General features: G+C 41.8%; 2 protein-coding genes across 2 annotated transcripts in view; one reads left to right on the top strand and one right to left on the bottom strand.

The window, feature by feature from the left end:
- Nucleotides 1–885: 885 nt before the first annotated feature.
- Nucleotides 886–17,257, bottom strand: DCUN1D5 (defective in cullin neddylation 1 domain containing 5). The gene is made up of 8 exons (XM_085216293.1): nt 16,843–17,257; nt 13,957–14,048; nt 11,896–11,966; nt 11,606–11,697; nt 6,449–6,557; nt 6,252–6,356; nt 5,340–5,442; nt 886–4,565 (listed from the first exon to the last, which is right to left on the bottom strand). The coding sequence occupies exons 1-8, from the start codon at nt 16,923–16,925 to the stop codon at nt 4,510–4,512; spliced, it is 711 nt and encodes a 236-aa protein (XP_085072419.1). The 5' UTR covers nt 16,926–17,257; the 3' UTR covers nt 886–4,509.
- Nucleotides 17,258–17,313: 56 nt separating this feature from the next.
- The window catches only part of DYNC2H1 (dynein cytoplasmic 2 heavy chain 1), a 139,270-nt gene continuing 135,120 nt past the window's right edge, over nt 17,314–21,463 (top strand). The window contains exon 1 of the mRNA XM_085216292.1: nt 17,314–17,577. Coding sequence (XP_085072418.1) covers nt 17,389–17,577 — 189 coding nt within the window. The 5' untranslated portion in view covers nt 17,314–17,388. The remainder of the gene's footprint in view (nt 17,578–21,463) is intronic.

Here is a 21,463-nt window from a genome sequence, read left to right as displayed (position 1 = left end):
AAAGCAGACTTTCCTGAGGTCAGAGACATAGTGATGATCCTCAAGGAAGAAAAGGTGTCCTAAGGCAGGAATGGCATGGGAACTCAATAATGAGAAAGCACCAAGTAATGGAGCAAGCGGTATGTGCAAGGAAATAGTGGCACTAACACAAACACACACACGGCAGGACACTGGCTTTCATCCTTTTGTAATATGCTCTAAAAATCCCTATGGAAGAATATTCTAAGAAACAGCCAGATAAATCACAGAAGATTGAGGATGGGAGGCATCTCTGTGTCCCTCAGGCCCAAGCCCTGCTCCATCAGGGACACCCAGAGCAGCCAGGACCACATCCAGGCTTTGGAAGACCTCCAAGGAGGAAATCCCACAGCCTCTGGGCAGCCTGTGCCAGTGCTCCATCACCTGCACAGCACAGCAGTGCTTCTGCTGTTCAGAGGGAACCTCCTGTGTGCCACTTTGTGCCCGGTGTCTGTTGTCTTGGTAATGGGCACAAATCATAAATGCATAATTGCTCAAAAACAAATACATGAGGGAGGAGGAAGAAAAAGCTTGAATCTCTCTCCATTCATATGCTTTGCAACAGGTGTTGGAATAAGGCTGACTGAATGCATAATTCAGAAGGACAGTTCACTTCCAGGTTTGCTGCCTTACATAAACAACTACCAACATGACTGTGATCAAAGATGATGTTTGCTATAGCTCTCAGTTAACATCAGGTTCTATTACTGGTGGGAGCACAGAGTAGTAAAGAAATCATTGAGGCTTAGGCTAGGAATTAGATTGACCCATTTTGCTGAAAGTAAGTCCTTCAGTGATTAACAACAGTTATACACTCACAAAAAACAAACAAACAAAAACCTAAAAAAGGCAGCATGACGAAAAAGATTTGTTCTGCCTTATTACATAACACTTTTATTTGTCATACTCTACAAAGCTAAACCTGTACAAGTTTGTACACATTGCATTGAAAGAACTGTTCACCAGCTTTAAGAAAAATGAACAAAACATCAGAAACGTTAAACTTATGGTCCCTTTTGATTTTTTTTTTTTTTTTTTTTTTTTTTTTTGTGGTCAGCATCAGCTCAAAGCTTTCAAAAGATAGGAAAAAATACCTTAACAACCAAAATATAGACTATAGTGCCTCCTTTAGGGGAGGGGAAGGAAAATCTGTGATCGGTACCAAATTTGTATCTAAATGCAAAATTCAAGTTCCACTATATAGAAATGTGAAATTACAGCCATTAGTAAAGAATTATATGGTTAAACAGTAAAGATAAATGTGATCAAAAGTACAGATACAGTTAAAGGACATAAGTAAACATACATGACTGTTTAATTCAAAATCACATTTTTACATAGAAGAAATATTACATTCCAATCTACCAGTATGGCTTTTTCCATGAACAGGTGGGTGTTTTCAGATTAAAAACCCAAAATTTTGTTATTTAAGAACTGAGAAAAATTTAGCTATGTAACAGAGAATTAATGTAAAGAAATTAAAAATGAGACTAAAGCGAAGTTTATAATATCAAGATAGACATCACTGTGATTTAGTTTTGGAAGACATTTCACCTTTGCTTTTATTATTTGTCATAGCTATGGCAGCATATTTCACTTGTGAACTTTCATCATAAGATACGGCAAAAAAGGTGTCACTTCCTTATTTGAGAGATTAAGATGCACCTGAGCAAAGCAAAACTAAAATGTAGAGGTTAATGAAAGCATTCAGCTGAACTCAGTTTTGGCTTGTGGATGTGCACAAAATAGAACAAAAAAAATAAATAAACAACTTTTGGCACTTATCCACAGAAAGATGTAAGGTGATTTAATAAAAAAAAGACAGCTAGGAAAAGTGACCAGCTCACAATGAAACTGTACAAGCCATTAGTTCACATTTAAACAATAAATTTGATTGCAGTTTAGAGCACAAAAACATAACTTAAGGTCCTATTTTATTCAAATTTGAAAAACTATATTGATTTTTAAGTCGTTTAAATACATTCATTCCCAGTCAAAGTTTTACAGTAACTGATGATTTTCCATCACACACGCAACCAAGTTATAAATCCCTGAAATGTGGATTTATTAGAGGAATACTGATAAAACCTTAACAGAGATACAAATGATACATCACACAGCATCTTACACCTTAACTGTAAGTACTTGACTGTCTTGGATGGCAGATGCATCACTCCTACTGTTAGACACTAACACCAGTCTCTAAGACCAACTGGTTTAACTTGAATTCAGAACAGCTTGCAATTACCTAAAAAGGTGTGGGTTTTTTCTTTTTCTTTATTTTTTCCCCCCAACCACACTAGGAAATGTTCAACTTCTACCTGTATTTCAAAACTCCTGGAAAGAGAATTTTCCAGTTATAACTGGGTCTAAATATACTAAGCTAGGAGAGTCACTGAAGTGAATTTTAGAAAGTCGTTTCAGAATCAGTGCCCTTGCAGAGATTTAATATACAGCAGCACTTCCCTAGATCTAATTGGTGTATCTTTATCCTGTGCATCTCAGAAATTCAATCAACTGCTTTTGGGACACTTGAAGTTACTCTCAATCTGGCACTGAGTTTCTGTATGGAAGGGCAATTTCCAAACAAAAGGCACTCTGTTATGGGAGAAATCAGAATCATCAGCAATGCAAACAGACAACCTGAAACCTATTTAAGAGAACTGCTGAAGTCTTTGCAAGGTCTGAAATTAAGTACTTTCCGTAAGAAAGGTGGAAAAATAGATCAGCTATAGTGCATGTCTGCACGCACACAGACATAGCCACTGTATGAGCACAGTGATCTGCCAGTATCTCAGCTTTTTCTTCTTCATTCCAAAGCTTTTTTGGATTGGGCAGAACCATACTTCTAAGGCTCAGCTGCACTATCAGGTGACTTGCAGAAAGGCCCAGGGAACACCACTGACTGACAATACCATCTGCAGTCCCAACAGCAAGCAGCTTCAGAGAGTGGCAAGTAGTAAAGGTGTTCCTTTGAAAGAATGAGAGCATGGGCACGTTCTATTTTGTTCCACTTCCTACTGCTATTTCTTCCTCTCTTCACCCTTCCCTCCCACTCTTCTCCCATCACTGAATAAAAATAAAATAAAAAGAAAAAAAATCCATTGTCTTGGGAATGAAGCTTTCCTTGATGATAGAAAAACTCACACTTGTTAGTCTGAATAAGGGATGTGCAAAACAGAAGTAATTTCCCTGAGGCAAAGATCTTCAAGTCATGCCTAGCTTACATTGTCTATTCTCATTTCAAGCTGTTGATGTATTTGGCACAATGAGGCCTTGATCACTGACTGGAGTCTCGTGGCATTATCACAGTCTAAATAATATAATTATATAATGAAGTAGAAGTTACAAACGCTCCATTCTCTCCTTCTATTTTGTTTTCTTATATTTACTCATTAAAATCCTGTTCCTTCTCAAGGATGGCATTCAGATTCCTGGGCAGAAAGGCGGAGTGACAACCTTTAAATAAAGTAGAAGTTTGTCACAAGAACTGCTTAAACAGGCAATCACAGTAATTATTGTTCTCAACACATGAATAACAGGGTAAAAATTAATAGCCTGTTACATACGGGTCAAAAACAGATGATTTAAGTCTTTTTCATATCACAGAAAAACTTCAAGAGAGGTAAAAGAAAGTCATGCTGTGAATGCTTCCAGTCTAAAACAGGTAAGAAGCAAAGCTCGAAGGCAGGTCTGTCCAGCTTTCCCTTTTAATATATAAATTGCACTTCTTATCCAAAGCAACTCAAAGTCTAAGTTGTAATAAAAATTTGAAGCTGCAATACTGTATCAGATTACCTGTGTTTGACATCTGAAGTACAGGTAACTAGTTTTCAGCTACCCTGTATCCACAGCCACACATGTGCTCCACACCTTTCTGCTTAAGAAAGCATCTGCCATTAAATGCCATGCCACTGGGTGAGTACAGAACAGAACAAAACAGAGCTTAAGGCCTTTATCTCCAGAAGGAGCTAAAAACTGTGGCACAACCCATGACCAATACTTAATATGCAAGTTAACACACCCCCACCCAGGGCTCAAATAATTAGTCACTCTTTCTAATGTTTCTTGCACAAGACAATCATACCACCAGCAAGCAACAGTGCCAGGTAAGCATTTTTAAGGTCTCAATAAATCATAACAAAGGGCACTTCTGAGAAAGATAATTTTAAAGATTTGGTTTTAGAAATAGACACCACACTCACATTCAAGGGACATTCTTCACTTTTAGGCCTTAGGTCACAAATCTGAATCTTTATTGTTCTGAAAGAAATGCTATAAACGTAAGACTCAAAACAAGAACTCCAACTTTCAGTCTCAGAAGAGGTGTGGTTCAAATGCCCATATCACATGTAACAAGAAGACTTCCTTAAAAAAGGAAAAAAATTACTGTAAAGTCTTTCATAAAAATGAAAATGCAATCCGATGTTTTTCTCATTAGTTTGTGTACAGGCGGGCACCAAAAAACTTGCATTTTCTTCTGAATTCTTGCTATGACGCTTGACGAACTTTCTGCCATTCAACAAATTCATCCAGAAGTACAGGCCCTGCAAAAGGAAGAAACTCAGAGTAATATCTACCAGTGTCTTTCAAATATTTTCTCTTAACATACAGAGGTTAAAACTAAGTCTAGGCAACATGCATATTAACCCTTACAGCCAAACACTTATGAAGACATAAGATGACTACAATCACTTCAACCCAAGGGTGGAATGAAAAACACTATACATTGAACTATGAAAAAAGGTCTTCTTAACACACATAATAGGTGTGCTGAACTGAATGGAAAGCAACAAAATAAGAGTATATTCTAACAAGGCCAAGTGACTCCTTGCTGGAGCTTTCAGAATTACACAATTAGAAACACAGAATAAAATGGGATAACCATTGCAATTCAGTCATAGTAGGCCTGACTATCAGCTAAGTGTAGACTTCAAGCTCTCTAAAGCATTTCTCAAGTACCAGCAGCTAGGCTATGGTTTATGATTTAACTAGAATTCATCATGTGTAAGTGTAAAAGAAGAGTTTGCTGTTTACAGTTTAGCTTGCAAATAGTGTTTTCCTGTAGTAAGCAGCTTTACTAGATCCTTAAGTGGATAAAAGTTGGCTTAGGTTCACCGTCATGCCAGAGACTTGCTTCTAAAATTAGTACCTGCAGTTTAGAAGCGAGTGGCTGTTAGGACAGTTTATCAATGTGTTTCTGGAAAATAATTAGTTTTCCCTTTAAAGTACTGCTTCTGCTATTTAATGTACTCATGTTTCATGCCAATTTAAAATGCTAACAATAATAGCTGAATAAAGAAAATGTTATGATTACTTACATGCACCATCTTCATCATAGTTGCTAAGATCTGCATGGACAGTTCTGCTGAACTCTAGCACATTGTACCACTGGTCCTTGTTCATGACTCTATACTTCGATTGCTAGGAAAAGAATTTAATTTCAAAAAATTAAAATGCCAACATTAAAATGCTGTTCTTTCCAGTTTCTCCCATTTGTAATCTTCACTCAGTTCCTAAAAAAACAATTCAGTGGGCAACAGTTACTCTACTCTCTCCCTTGGTTTTCCAGTTTTTAGAAGACTATGAAGCACATATTCCATAGCTCCAAAATTACAGAAAATAGTTTCTTGAAAGAAGAACAGAGCAAAACTGAAACCAGTTCACTGTACTCTGAAGTCTCAAAAACTGTTTTTATCTTGCTCTCAAGTGAGGCATGCTAAGCACAGGTGCATTTCCAGAATGAACAGCTACAGGAATCTTTTCTCCAAGATGTAAAATAGCATTACTGTAAGGACACATACTTTCCTCCAACTTATCACTGATTTTATGTCCCAAGTCTAGTATGCTGTGCAGTGTATACACATCTACACTACTAAATTGCTTGTGACTAAGAAGAATCTTCCAGAGGCAGTCAGAGCTTAAGGCACCTACACATCATTATCTACACGAGGCAAATTTGAAATTAGCACATGTGTAGCTGAAGAGACAGACTCTACTAATTTTACCTCTATTGCCTAATTAAGATGGAATTTTGTTGCTTTTGATTAGAGAAGTGGAGAGGAAAAGTGATCTGTGATGCGTATAAGAATATCACTGTTTCAAAGGAGCCTGAGGAAGAACAAAGGAGAAACCTGGATACATTCTTGTTCCAAAAAATGCAAATCCTGAAATCTTCTCAGGAAACAGCCCAACTAGCATTCTATCATTCTAAAAGTCAAGGAGATGCCTACCTCCAGGTACTGATAAAATACTGAAAACAGTGGCCAAGTTCTTCCAAGCAGAAGCGCTAACATGGATTTTGCAGTATCGATATCAAGACTTCGCTGGTCTTTATCCTAGAGTTAAATAAAGAAAGCACAAGGACGCTGAAGTACAAACTCACTGAATAACTAAAATTATAACTTCTCTATGATTCCTGTAGCCTTACCCTTGCAAAATCAAAGGCATATCTGTAGATATTCTTAAAGGATGAGATGTCATTCAACTGTGACCGCAAGAAGTCAAATTTACTCTGTAACTTTTCTGTGCAGTCACACCTTAAAATAAAAGGAGAACAAATGGTGTTAGAAGTTCAAAACAAAACATTTGGACCATGAAAAATGCCAGGAAGTGTAAAAAAAAAAAAAAAAAATCACTATAATGCAATCAACACATTCACATTAGTAATGCTGTGAAGGTGACGTGAACACTGGACGTGCTCAGAAATTTGCAGCTGACGATTGCTGAGGTTCTGTAAACAAGTTTTTTTTTTTTTTAAAGTATCAGCAATACCAGCTTTTTTAAATCCATCAACTGTACTTCTAAAAAAGTCTTTCCATGCCATACCCATCATTTCCTTATCTTTCAATCATTCTTGAAGTTTGTAGACAACAGTACTCAATATGCACTGAAGTGATACAGCCCTTACTTACAGCTGGATTCTGTTCCATACACCTTTGGGAAAAAAACCGAAAAACTAAAAAACACTTCCAAGTCCGTACCTGTGTGAGTAGAAGGATTCAGCAGGTGCTTAGCAAAACTTACTGAGGTCTAGGAGTGTTTTATGACTGATAAACACAAGCTCTGATAAGCCCATATCACCTGGACTAGTCAGTAGCTATTCAATTGAAAACTCACAAGTTGAACAAGAATTTACCAGTCTATTAGTAGGTGTGAAAACTCTTTGGTAAAAACCCTCTTCATTACTAACCCCAGGAAGGAAAGTCTTCCTGTACTTTATCTAGCAATCACTTCTTTCATAATTAAAAATTGGTTAGCTTCACCAACACTGGCACTGGAGAATGTAATTTACTCATGTAAATCCTGTTGGAAAGGCTCACCCTAAAAGAACAGTTGTTGCATTATAATCACATCTTATTTTTATAAAAATAACAGCTGTGGTAGGTTAAAAAAAAATCCACCTTATTCTGTACTCTGTTTGACAGAAACAGTACTTTCAGAAACACAGAGATATATGTGTAAATACTTTCTCTGATGTGCCTATCTGCCTCCTGGCAGCCTGCCTCTCAGAGAACAGATTCCTTAAGGATTTGCACCAGAAGCCCTCAGCAAAGGGCATTTCAGGAGTCCTGCAGCACACTGTCAAGATGTTGCACCTTGATGGGGGTACTCTCCCCGCAGCTGATATTCCTGTTCCTCAGTTCTGCTAATCTATGCACGCTCATATGCAGGTCTGTCTCTATCAGAACAGTGCAATGAGGAAAATGTAACGATTCCAGCTAGTGAAGCCTTTTTGCTCAGTGGGAACCCTTTTGTTATTGTCTCTAGTAGCATCTAGGTAAAGCAGGGCAAAGTCCAAGCTAAGATGAATGCTAAATAAACAATTACCTAATTATGTTCCGTATTTAAATTATAAGAACTTATGATGCTTATATTGCTAATAAAATAAACAACTTAAAACTCAACTGAGATTACTTATCATAAAATACATATAAATGTCAGCATGCCTACGTCTCCTACAAAATGCTTTGTTAAAGTTGCTCAAATGTAAGTGTAAATACAAAGTGAAACTGCTATTATTGTCTACTCTGTAATCAGTAATATCAATCAGTATTGGTACCAGTGCTAACTGACATCTTGGTCAGCAACATGGACAGTGGGTTTGAATGTGCCTTCTTAGCAAATCAGCCAATGACACAAAGCTGAATGGTGCTGTCAACACAATGGGGGAAAGTGACACCATACAGAGACCTGGGCAGGCTGGAGAGAAATGCCCATGTCAACCTCATGCAGTTCAGCGCTATCGAATGCAAAGTTTTGCACCTAGGTTGGGGCAATCCCTAAACACAAACTCAAGCTGGGCAGAAAACAGATTGAGAGCAGCGCTGACGAGAAAGGCTTCAAGATGCTGGTTGATGAAAAGCTCAGCAAGAGCTGGCAATGTGTGCTTGCAGCTCAGAAGACCATATCACAGCTTCATCAAAAGAAGCATGGCCAGTAGATCAAGGGAGGTGATCCTACCCCTCCACTTCGCTCTTGTGAGCCCCTACCTGCAGTATCACAAGTGGGACCCCAGCACAAGGACACAGACCTGCTAGAGGAAGTCCAGAGGAAGGCCACGAGGATGCTTAGAGGGCTAAACACCTCTCCTATGAAGACAGGCTGAGAGCTGGGGTTACTAAGGTTATCTAATCTAGAGGAAAAAAAAGCACTGAGGATATGTTATAGAGGCCTTCCAATACTTAAGAGTTGCTTGCAGGGAAAGCTGGGGAGGAACTCTTTTGTCACGGAGTATAGGGATAACAGTTTAAAACTTGAAGAGGGGAGATTCTGGTTAGGTGTTAGGAAGAAATTCTTTACTCAGAGAATGGTAAGGCACTGGCACAACATTCCCAGAGACATTATGGGTGCCCCATCCCTGGAGATGTTCAAGGCAAGGTTGGACAGGGCCCTTGGCAGCCTGATCTAGCAGGTGGCAGAACTGACCACAGCAGGGGAGTTGGAACTATGTGGTCTTTAACGTTCCTTCCAATCCAATCCATTCCATGATTCTCTCATACATACTGTAACACAAAAGTAATTTCCTTAAAAAAATTAAGGAATAAATGAAAGCACGCTAAATCTCAAGACTGCTGAGCTATTGTCAACCTATTTAAAACCGAGTAGTTGAATCGATACATTCAGGCACACACTACTCTGAGGTCTGATGCAGGGACGTATCGTCTAAAGCCACTTCCTCACCCAGCCAGTGATTCTGCTCACACTGGTGCACTAAGGAGTTTCCAAACCACTCTTTCATAAACACAGCTGTTTCTGTGTCTGCACCATGAACAAGATGACTGAAATCAAGAGGAATCAAGTTTTTACATTTAAAAAAAAAAAAAAAAAAAAAAAAAAAAAAGAAGTGCCAAGACAGTCTTTTATTAACAGCAAGTGCAGTGACAGCCTTCATATTGCAACTAGATGTTTTACTTTGTGGGCATGTGGAGCCCACAGCTGCCAAATACACAAATCTCCTTCTCCACTATTTGTCATATACCTAGAGTTCAATGCTCGAGTTATTCAGCCTCCAAAGACTTGAAAGCAAAATGTAAGAAAACAGTCACTTGCTAAGGGCTATTCATTTCATCCTAACGAGGCATCTAAAAGAGCTGAAATAAATTATTGTCAGCAGAGTGCCTCAGCTGCACAAGAAGAGCTTCAGACATTCAGATGATGAGTTTAGATCCAGGGAACCAGCTTTCATATATATGTAAATATCATGGATCACCCTACCAACATGACATACTACAATCCTCACTTCCGTAACTTAAGTAAGATCAACTTCCATTTAATGCATGATCCACCTTAATCTTGACAGTAAATATCATAACACATAGATATTTTTCTCCTCTTCTCTGTAAGAGGAAATTTCATCAGCATATCACAAAAACCACAGAGTAAAAGAAACAATCCTACAAATGAAGAATGTTACTTCAAGATTCAGGCATTCAAATGTTGGCATTTAATTGCAGCCAAGAGCTTAGATTCTGATGTCTTCAGCTTTACGTGCTGCCATTCATAGAGCTCGAGCCAACCAACCCGTAAGAGTAATTCAGTTGACCAAACTGACCAGTACACCAGGCTTTGATGTACATTGAATGCCACCTTACATTCCAATGCATGGACCAGATATAGAGAAACTGCAGTAAGAACTTAAGAAATCCAGCAGTTGCAGATTAACCACACATTTAGATGTCTTAACCTGAAGCTGAATTCCACCCAGTGTTGACGATGCAATTATGTGACGTGGTATTCCATGCATTCTGAAATAAAGATTCTGGAGTATAGTTCAGACTTAGGATACATGCTGGGCTTTTAATACTTGCAATGTCATTCCTCCATGCAAAATTGTAATAATGCAAGAATATAATGATACTGCTGGTCTAATAGCGCAAATCCTTCTCTTTCAAAACTTCTGTCAAACCTTTAACAAGAACCTGGAGTCCCTTGACCCCTGTAGAATCCGTTATTATAATCCCCAATTCCCAGAAAGCACAAAGAACACAAATCTACAGATTTCTGCTTTTTAAAGTCACTGAGTCTTCAGTTTCTTCATACGAGTGCCACAGGTTGACAAGATGCTTAGTCTACAGCTGGTGCTAGCACTGTTTTGCTTCCCCCAAGTAACTGTTTTAGGCTTAGGTAGGTGCTTCAACTGTGTCTGTTTATGTAGAGATGCACAAAAGTAAAATATATATTTTTTGTCTTAAATGCATTACATCTAAAGCATGATGAGATCTATTCTTAAAATGAAGATTTTAAGAATAAAACTTAACTACACTAGATTAATACAGACAGAAATTAAGTCTACAGTATTGTCTCTGAAGAGTTGCCATACTCCATGCATGTCTGTGCACACAATCAGCTAGACTGGCTGATTTTTGAAGCCTTCTAGTTGGTATAAAAATTAAGTTCTTTATAGAATTGACTTATACTCATTTACTACAGAACATCTAAAAATGTATAAGGTTTAATTGAATGCAGTATCATAACAAGTCACCCTTGAAAACATTAATGAATCGTGAGGTTCATAAATAACAAAATAACAGCTGAGCCAAGCCTCAGCAAAAGCTAACTAGTTACACAAACATGCATCTCTTTAGCATATCACAAAAAAAATCCCTCTCGCAGGAGGATTTGGGAAATCTACTTATAAACTGAAAAAGCATCATTCAACCCAAGCAATTAAGAATGGCTTCTGACCTGTATCTAGTAGATAATAGCAATAAACAATAGATTATCAAAAATAGGCCTCATCTATAAAGCTTGCACATCAGTAACCAGCTTCTCAGAATACCGGTGCTGAGATAGAAGCAGATCCAAGATATCAGTTATCAGACACATGTTCAAGGACATTTTAACGTGCCATCAAAACCTGATTAAGATTAGACAAAACTTTTAGTGAAGTCATCAGATTCCCAATCTGATGAAATACAATAGCTACTTCCAGCTGGTGACTGAAACCAGACCTAAAAACCAAGAGCTTCTGTGTCTTATTGCCAACGTACAAGAAATAGTGGGCAAGATTCATTAAGCTACAGGTATAAAAATTTAATAGAACGTTCAAATTTGATAGGTAAAAAACAAACAAAAACCCTCTTACTGTAATGAGGTCATCCCCTTTAACCATTCTTCCTTGGTAAAAAATCCCATGCTTTCAGCCTCTAGCTTCCAGGCTAAAACTAACATAATAATCTGGTGGAAACAAACAAGGGGAAAAAAAAACGTAGTTAGTATGTAAGAAAAAACTGATTTCTAGACTTCTTTGAAGAAAACTCCAAACATTCAAACAAGATATGCAACTCTTTGCTTACTGAAATGAAGAGCTGTACACAGAACTAAGTCCAGTAAAAATCCAGTAAAAATGTGATTAGTATTGTGAAAGAAACCTACATTTTCAGGTTCGACACCAATGTCTTCACAGAACTTTTCCATTCCTTCAGGCCCCACAACATCGTCAGGACCTTCGGAACCAAAAACAAACCAAAATGAAATAGAAATAACATTTAATGAAATTACATTTGAATTATCACATTTCAAGGTAGAATTAGACAATGTTTTATAAAAGCTATCTTTAAGAACACTGCATTATTTTACTAATTAGATTTTGTATTACAGCCATTATATCAGCTGCAACATGCAGACAGGTATGAAATACTTGTCAATGACATAACTGTAAGGACCAAAAGGAAAATGCATACAGAATTGCTGTGAACTGCCTTCCCAGAACAGTGTACAATGTACTATTTTATTTCACTTATGTGGGTTTTTTCAGAAGCATTCATTGAGCTTCACACAGACGCAGCTAAACTCAGCAAGTGTCATCTCTGCCCTATGAATAATGTTCTTCAAATAGTTATTTTACAAGCACAAAAAAACCTACGTCTGTCTGACTTACCATTACATATACTACTCCTTCAATAGTGTTGGCATTATGGGTTTGCACTAACATTGCAGATAACGATTCTTATAATAAATATTAACCCTTTATGAACAAAGCAGTGTAATAAATCTGAAAAAAAAAAATGCTAGGCAAAAAGTAATAAAAGCCTTGACTACAATGAAAAGAACTGAGACCAGAAGAGTTAATATTATGCTGTTACCTTTTGCTTATAACACAAAGAAGGCCTGAAAAGGCAGCAAGAGTATATTTAGAGAGCATATGCAGACACTGCAAAATGGATCGTTTCCCTGAATCCCTCTGGTTTCAGCAATTTCTGCTAAGCCTGTTCCAAAAACTTCCAGGCAACCCAATATTATCAGGGGGCTTGCTGACATGCTATTTGGTACACATTTTAGATCTTGATGTTAACAATGTTTTATTGAACGTGAGCCCATGTAAAAGGCAAAGGCTGTGTGCTCCAGAACAAAATACCACAAAATGTTTGAGAAATGTTGCTACTTAAAAAAAAAAAAAAAAAAAAAAGAAAAAAGAAAAAAGAAAAAAAACTGTTCTGTCTCTCTGTTTAAATTATGAAGAGATACAAGATATGGCATATTTAGATTACTGGTTAACTAACAATTATGATTCCCTACAATGAATTCTTGATTCAACAACAATAAAATGTATGAGCCTTAAAAGATTAAAGGCATTTGAGTTACTTCCACGTAAAAAGAAAATCAACAGAACAGAGAGGAAATTTTCCACAGGAAAGACTTCAAAACAGTACACCTCAAATCTAATTGAGAATGCAGACTACTATAATCAAGAGTAGTTCATTACTCTAGAAACACTGTCAGTAAGGTATTGGTTTTGAATCATATCCTCAAACCAATCCCTGTAAGATAAAACACCAGCTCATTTCATATTGAGAACTGAGCCAATAAAGAGTTTTAGTCACCAATTAGCTAAGATGGACTTTAGTTAGTGACTACGTAAGAAAAGAAACTGATCATAGCTTATAGATGCAGAATTTCTAATCATATTGCAGTTTATTTACTAATTATAATTGTTTAATTTATTAAACAATTATTTATGACATCAAACGTGTTAGGACAGATTCCCAGCAGAACAAGTATAAGCATCTATCAACCTTCTTCTAAAAGATGAAAACACGGAGCTTAGATCATTAACAGTAATTTCATTATCATTCCAATTTGATTACAAACAAAATTACTGGAGAAATAAATTTCTATCTAAATGCTCATGGTCCCAACTTCTACTTGTCCTTTCCTAATCAGCAGCGGAATCCCTCAGTTCAACACAGTATACCATGCAATATCAGTTATTTTATTTTGAAGAATGCCATGTAAAATTATAAAGCACAGAGGAAGAAGAGAAAAACAAGAGGACAAACCCTGAGAATGTATTAGTAAAAGCCATATGAATTCAAGTGTATATGGACATACTTATGTCTCCATGAGGACACAAAGCAAAATGCAAATAATATTTGACGCATTGATTTGTTTTAAACAAAGCCATGCCATTTTAAATATGAATATATTGCATATTACCTGCATATTCATGAAACCATGCTAGGCACTTCTTGCTTGAAAAATGTTCCTCTCCGCTTATTACTTTACCAGATGCTTGTGACCTGCAATAGCTTATAGAAACAGAAGGACAAGAAGTGTTATTTTAATATGAGAAATGGGAAACCAGTTGCATTCTGTTTATTTTTACTTCAAATTAAGTCAACTGTTTCATGAAGTCATACACAAAAAAGGTGAATTTAAGAGGCAATTATTAGTTGTCCTATTTCAACACCCACTGGAACAAGAAATAACCTCAGAACACATCGTTACCTTTGTCTGATTTATTCCAACTATTACTTTCACTGATGCTGAAATACTGCTACCTGGTAGATATTAAACCAAAAACCCACATGCAGATGTTCAAAACGTCACCTCTTAGTAACTCAAATACCTTATCTACTTACATATATACATATACACACACCTAAATATATGTAAGACTTTAATGTTGGTCTCTAATAAACAGCATGATCTTCAATCAAGGGTGCTGAATATGCACAGATCCAATTTAGGTCATCAGGAGCTGCAGAGTTTGACATATTTAAAAGTCAGGCTATTTATATTTAGGTACCCAAATTTGGGAAGAAAACTCGGTCAGCTTGTTTATATTAAGCATGTAACTAAATCTCTAAGTTCTACGGCTGTTTGGTGCACATACAAGAATAGTAATATACAGCCTATGGAAAGACCCAAACAGCTGTGCACAAGCAGCTCCCACCCCCTACATTACCTTCCTTATGTGGCACAATATCCTGTTCACCTAGGAAGCCAATTTTTATAACCTGGCATTCTTCAAAAGAATGCACAACATAACTGTTTCCAGTAAAAACATGACTACATGAAAACACCTTTATTCAGTAAGGAGTTATGGCACCTTCACAATGCATTCTCCTCTCAGAGTACTTCTAGAATGTGCTAAGATTACTTCTAAGAACTAGGTGAAAGTAGTTGAAGCTGCATAATTTTAAATCCTCTCATACCAAGACTGCCATTTTAAAAATAAAAATGTCAAACAAGAAAAGAATGGTTCAATTCTAAAGGTGCTGGTCAATTTCAGCTCCTACATATTGCTTTAAGCTTCCCTAGGAGAAAAGGCTTCATCTTAGCACTGCTTTATGTTCTGAAAACTACAATTCAAGGTATACAACACAAATACCCAATTGCCCTTAATAACACTGGTCACTAGGAAGGAGGAGACCATACTATTGTGTGCTGGTTTCAGTCACGTTAGTGTATAGCTATTTATAATTAGATGTTTCATTAAATAATATTAGCAATATATTGCTATATTTAAACACTCCATTAGAAATGCTCCTATCTTCACCATTTTGTGACCAGCTAATACAAACATTCATTCTTGGTTATCAGCGTTCAAGAACTGAAACTGGAACAGCTGCAGAGAATGGCTATGATGGGCAAGGAAACTGAAAATCTGTCATACAAACTAGAAGAATTTAGATTGCTTCACAAAGTAAAGCATCAGAAAAGGCAAATGCTCACTCTGAATGCCCTAAGAGGTGGAACCATGAGAAAGAAGAACTCCATAAAGCATGACTCAACTATCCCTTCCAACTCAGGCTGTTCTGTGATTCCATGACAATGCTAGCAGAATGGTTATTAAGTATTGACTCTGAATAAATTTAAACTGAAAATAAAAGATCATCAGCACCTGCAATAAGCGACCTCTGGAGCAGTTATCCACAGTGAACAGTCATAACAAAATAGAAGCTGAGGTGTTTCTGCTCTAAGTTCAAGTCTGGTCAACCTAAGAGGAAGAGCCTATGCCGCAGCTTCTTGCGATAGCCATTCCCGTAGCACTGATTTCATAAGACTGTTGTATTCTAATGTCTTCAGGATGTTTATTGTAACCACTACGTTACTATTATGCTTGGAAAGTTCTCAGAGATAGAGAAGGCCTGTGGTTTCTTACAGAAAGCCATGTGGAATGCTCCTGCTGCTATGCTGTAGCATTCTAATGGCCATTTTCAGGCACTGTGACTCAAGTGGCCTCTTTATGCATGCCAGTCAACAAAACCCTTTTGGATCCAGACAGTGAGACCACATCTGGAATACTGTATAGTTCTGGGCTCCTCAGTTCAAGAAAGACATGGAACTTCTAGAGTGAGTCCAGCAAAAGGCCACAAAGATGATGAAGGGCTTGAAGCATCTCCAGCATGAGGAAAAGCTGAGAGACCTGGGGCTGCTGAGCAAGGAGGAGACTGACGAGGATCTTATCACTGTTGATAAATATCTAAAGTACAGTCACTGTTTATAAATAGTTGGAGTACAGGACTCAAGTCAATAGGACTAGGCTCTATCCAGTGAACTGCAACAACAGAACTAGGGACAACGGGCAAAGCCTGGAACACAGGAAGTAGAGTACAAAAGTGAGGAAGAGCTTCTTTACTGTCATTGTGACAGAGCACTGGAACGGGCTGCTCAGAGAGACTGGGGAGTCTCCTTCCAGCGGTTTTCCTGTGCGACACACTGCAGGGAACCCACTTCAGCAGGTTTATTACCTGCCTTTATTAATGAAACCGTTCCCGATTTCGCTTTGGGGCACACTGACCATTTTAGCGCCGGCCCTCCGACTACAGCCAGCGGCACGAAAGAGGAGCGCAGCCCGCAGCAGGCGTGAGCTCAGGGCGAGGCAGAAGACAGGGGCTGCACTCGAACCCCACGCTACAGCGGCAGGCAAAGCCCGCAGGGGACGCGATCAGCTCCGCAGCTCCTCCTGAGGCTCTCAGCGGCCGCGGCCGGGCACAACGGGGGGGGGCCGCTCTCCGCTCGCCACGCGCCTGCCCGCGCGAGACCCGCAACCGGCGACAGCCGCCGGAGGCCCAGCCCGCCGGCCGCAGACGCTACCTGCCGAGTTTACACTTCTTGAGGCCGGTCTCGTCCGCCGCCGCCGCCGGCCCCGAGGATTTTCTCTTCTTCTTCACCGGCATCGCTCTGCTCCGGCCGGGGGCCGCCCCGCTGCCGGGGCTCGCCGCCTGGGCCCCCCGGGCTCAGCGCTCCGGCCGCTGCTGTTTAGCGAGAGCGGAGGCGAGAGCGGCCCCGTCTCACCCCGCTGCTGCTGGTCCCCGCCCTGCTGGGCTCGGCCGGGCCGGGCCGGGTCGGGCCCCGCCGCCGCCGCCGCCGCGCCGGTCCGAGCAGTGAGCTTCTCTCCCGGGGCGAGAAAGGGGAACCGGGCGGCAGCGGCTGCGGAGGGAACGGCGGCGACCCGGACGCAGACGGCGCGGACACGGAAGTGACAGCGCCGCGGGCGGGCGGGGCGTCCGCGGGGACCGCGCCCACTGGGGAGGGGCGGAGCCGGCGCCGCGCTTCCCGCCTCTCGGGGGGCGGCCGCCATTTGCTGTCGCCATAGAAACGGGGCCCGGCGACGCCGGGACGGCCGCGGGCTCCGGAGTCATGGCCGCGGAGGCGGACCCGAGGAAGCGCTTCATTTCAGCCACGGCCGCGAACTACTTCGGGCTGGACCCGGCCGCGGCTCCCGCCGCCCTCCGCGCCCGACCCGAGCTGAGCAGTTTCCTCGACGACGGCAGCGAATTCCTGCTGGTCGTGCAGCGCTCGGGCGGCGGGCTCAGCGCCTCCAACAAGGTACGGCCGTGCGCCGCCTGCCCTCGGCGGCCTGGGCCGCGAGTGATGAGCGCCGGGCGGTGCGCGTGTCCCGCCGATGCGCTCGGCGGGCTGCCGTGACTGGAGCGAGGTTTGGCGGTGCGCGGTGCCCTGCTGAGCGCCTCGTCCCGGCGCTGCGGGGTTGGTGTGCGGCCAGCGAACTGAAGAGCGGCGGCAGCTGGGGGCGAAGCGGGCGTCGTGTGGCCTCTCGTGCTGCTGTGCCGGTGGGCTGCGGTGCCCGATGTGTCGGTGCGGTTCCTGGTGCACTGATGGGTAGCGCTGTGAGCTGTGAACTCGTGGGCTGGGATCTGCGTAGAATCATACAGTGCCTTGGACTGGAAGGAAGGAACCGTAAGGAGTGTCCAGTTTACAACCCCCTGGCATAGGCACGTTGCCACAAACCAGGTCAGGCTGTCCAATGCCCCATCCAACCTGGCCTCAAACCCCAAAATAGGGCACTACAGCTTCTCTGGGCAGCCTGTGATGGGACCTCATCACTCTGAATGTAAAGATTTCCTTCTAATTTCTGATCTAAATCTCCTCTCTTTTTAGTTCAAAGACATTTCCCTTAACCTGTTGATGTCAGACCATGTAAAAAGCCAGTCTCCTTTCTGTTTCTGTTGAGCTCCCCTCAAGTCCTGAAAGGCCATAATGAGGTTTCCCCAGAGCATTCTCTTCTAGGCTGAACAAGCCCAGCTCCCGCAGCCTTTTCTCCTAAGAGGATGATCCTCTAGTTATCTTCTTGGCTCTCCCCTGGACCTGATCAACAGCTCCATCTTTCCTGAGCTGGGCACCCCAGGCCTGGATGCAGGACTCCAGATGGGGCCTCATGAGGGTGGAGTAGAGGGGAACCATCACCTCCCTGTCCCTGCTAGGAGAGAGCCATCTCTCCATTGATGCAGCCCAGGATCACAGAATCACAGAATCATAGGAGTTGGAAGGGACATCCAGAGATCATCAAGTCCAACCCCCCTGCCAAAGCTGGTTCCCTACAAAAGGGTGCACAAGTAGGTGTCCAGGTGGGTCTTGAATACCTCCAGAGAAGGAGACTCCACAACCTCCCTGGGCAGCCTGTTCCATTGCTTTGTCACCCTCACTGTAAAGGAGTTCTTGCGCACATTTGTGTGGAACTTCCTATGCTGCAGCTTATGTCCGTTTCCCCTTGTCCTGTCTCCACACACTGCTGAACAGTCTGGCCACACCACTCTGCCCCCCCACACCTCAGATATTTATAGACCTGGATGAGGTCCCCTCTCAGTCTTCTTTTCTCAAGACTAAACAGACCCAGTTCACTCAGCCTTTCTTCATAGGGGAGATGCTCCAGGCCCTTCACCATCTTTGTGGCCCTCCACTGGACTCTTCCAAGAGATCCTTGTCTTTTTTGTGCTGGGGAGCCCAGAACTGGACACAGTACTCCAGATGAAGCCTTCCCAGGGCAGAGTAGAGGGAGAGGATCACCTCCCTCGACCTGCTGGACACGTTCTTCTTAATGCACCCCAGAATGCCACTGGCCTTTTTGGCCACGAGGGCACACTGCTGGCTCATGGCCAACCTGTCGTCCACCAGAACACCCAGGTCCCTCTCTGCAGAACTCCTCTCCAGCAGGTCATACCCCAACATGTACCAGTGTATGCAATTATTCCTCCCCAGATGCAAGACTCTACACTTGCTTTTATTAAACCTCATCTGGTTTCTTACTGCCCAGCTCTCCAGCCTGTCCAGGTCTCGCTGAATGGCAGCACAGCCTTCAGGCGTGTCAGGCAATCCTCCCAACTTCATATCATCAGCAAACTTGCTGAGGGTGGCCACTATTCCCTCATCAAGATCATTGATGAAGATGTTGAACAAGACTGGACGCAGCACCGACCCCTGAGGAACACTGCTAGTTACAGGTCTCCAGCCAGACTCTGCACCACCAACAATGACCCTCTGCGCTCTGCCAGTCAGCCAGTTCTCAACTCACCTCACTGTCTACTTGTCTATCCCACACTTCCTCAGCTTTGTTATAAGGATGTCATGGGAGACGGTATCAAACACCTTGCTGAAATCTAGGTACACTACATCAACTGCTCTACCCCCATCCACCCAGCCAGTGACAACATCATAGAACGCTACCAGGTTGGTCAAGCATGACCTCCCCTTGGTGAACCCATGCTAACTACTCCTGATAACCTCCTTTTCTCCCAGTTGTCTGGAGATGGTATCCAGCACAAGCTGTTCCATCACCTTTCCAGGGACAGAGGTGAGGCTGACTGGCCTGTAATTACCTGGATCTTCCTTCTTGCCCTTTTTGAAGACTGGAGTGACATTGACTATCCTCCAGTCTTCAGGCACCTCCCCCATTCTCCAAGACCTCTCAAAGATGACAGAGTGGTTCAGCAATCACCTCCACCAGACCACACTGGTCTCCTGCCACCCTTTCCTGATTTCTTGCTCATAGGGACGCACCGATCCTGAGCTTGGAAGAAGAACTGTTTAAATGCCGACCAGCTCTCACAGTTTTGCCCCCTTACCTTCTAACACCCGAGCCCACGGGATAGCTCCAAGTAGGTCCCGGAAGAGATCAAAGTTGGCTCTCCTAAAGTCCAGGGTAGCAATCCTACTTCTAGCTTTGCTTCTTCCACTCAAGATCTTGAACTCCACCATCTCGTGGTCACTACAACCCAAGCTGCCCTCGACCTTTACTTCCTTGACAAGCCCTTCCTTAGTGAGAATAAGGTCCAGCAACACCCCTCCCCTCGTCGGTTCCTCCACCACCTGCATCAGAAAGTTGTCTTCAGCACAATGCAAGAACCATCTGGACCATGCATGCCTGGCCATGTGGCTTATCCAGGAAATATCAGGATAATTGAAGTCCCTCAGAAGCACCAGTGCCTGGGATCGTGCCGCTACTTCCAGTTGCTTATGGAAGGCCTCATCAACCTCCTCCTCCTGATCAGGGGGCCTGTAGTACACACCTAGTTGGCGTTCCAGGCTGCAGGAGCACACTGCTGGCTCGTGTCCAGTTTCTCCTACACCAGGACTCCCGAGTCTCTCTCCATAGAACTGTTCGCAATGAGTTCTTCACCACATCTGGTGGTGCAGACTGTCAAGCCCAGTGCATTAAATGTTTAAGAATGTTCTTTTGTTTTATGGAATCTTCTTTGCCACAGATTTTGGTACGTGATTTTGAGATAATGTTTGGAACTGTGACCATAAGAGGGACTGTGAAGGTGACAAGAGCTGTGGAACAACTTAGCAATTTTACTGATGAAGATGCATGTCTTTCTCTTTCTTTGAATGATCCAAAAATTACAGTAGAATTCTGTATCTGCAGACTTGGGCAGGCAATACTGAGTATTTAGAGCAGTGTTTTCAAAGCTATGCAGTGTAAAAATGTAACAGCAACAACAAAAAAGATAAAGGTTTAAATCCTTCTTGTTCAATCTTTTCTACACACAAACAAGAGTGAGTATCTGTTTTGTCCACAGAAAATGGTAAGTGAAGCTTTCAAAATGAAAAATAGGTATTTGTAGATATTTTATGATGAAAAAGGTATTATGTACTCAGTGTTGGAACTTACATTTCACGTTTTTGCCAACTCAGGAAGGACTATAATAAAAGTTTTGATTTTCTGTGCAAACTAGATACTACCAGGGTGTTATGGTACTGGAACAGCACCAGCAGTACCAGGTACTGGAACAGGCTGCCCAGAGAGGTTATGGATGCCCCGTCCCTGGAGGTGTTCAAGGCCAGATTGCATGGGGCCCTGGGCAGCCTGGTCTAGTATTAAATGTGAAGGTTGGTGGCCCTGCCTGTGGCAGGGGTGTTGGAGATTCATGATCCTTGAGGTCCCTTCCAACCCGGGCCATTCTGTGATTCTCTTATC

The sequence above is a fragment of the Meleagris gallopavo genome, chromosome 1, assembly GCF_905368555.1.
Source record: "Meleagris gallopavo chromosome 1, MGAL_WU_HG_1.1, whole genome shotgun sequence".
In the NCBI taxonomy this organism is placed as follows: Eukaryota; Metazoa; Chordata; class Aves; order Galliformes; family Phasianidae; genus Meleagris; species Meleagris gallopavo.
Note: the sequence above shows the minus strand (reverse complement) of the source record. Positions and strands in the feature narration are given on the sequence as shown.

Coding starts and splice junctions, on each gene's coding strand:
- DCUN1D5 (XM_085216293.1), bottom strand. CDS start 16,925: ATGCCGGTGAAGAAGAAGAGAAAATCCTCGGGGCCGGCGGCGGCGGCG. Junction 11,967..13,956: donor ATGGTTTCATGAATATGCAG/GTAATATGCAAT, acceptor TTGGTTCCGAAG/GTCCTGACGATGTTGTGGGG. Junction 11,698..11,895: donor TTGGTGTCGAACCTGAAAAT/GTAGGTTTCTTT, acceptor TGTTTCCACCAG/ATTATTATGTTAGTTTTAGC.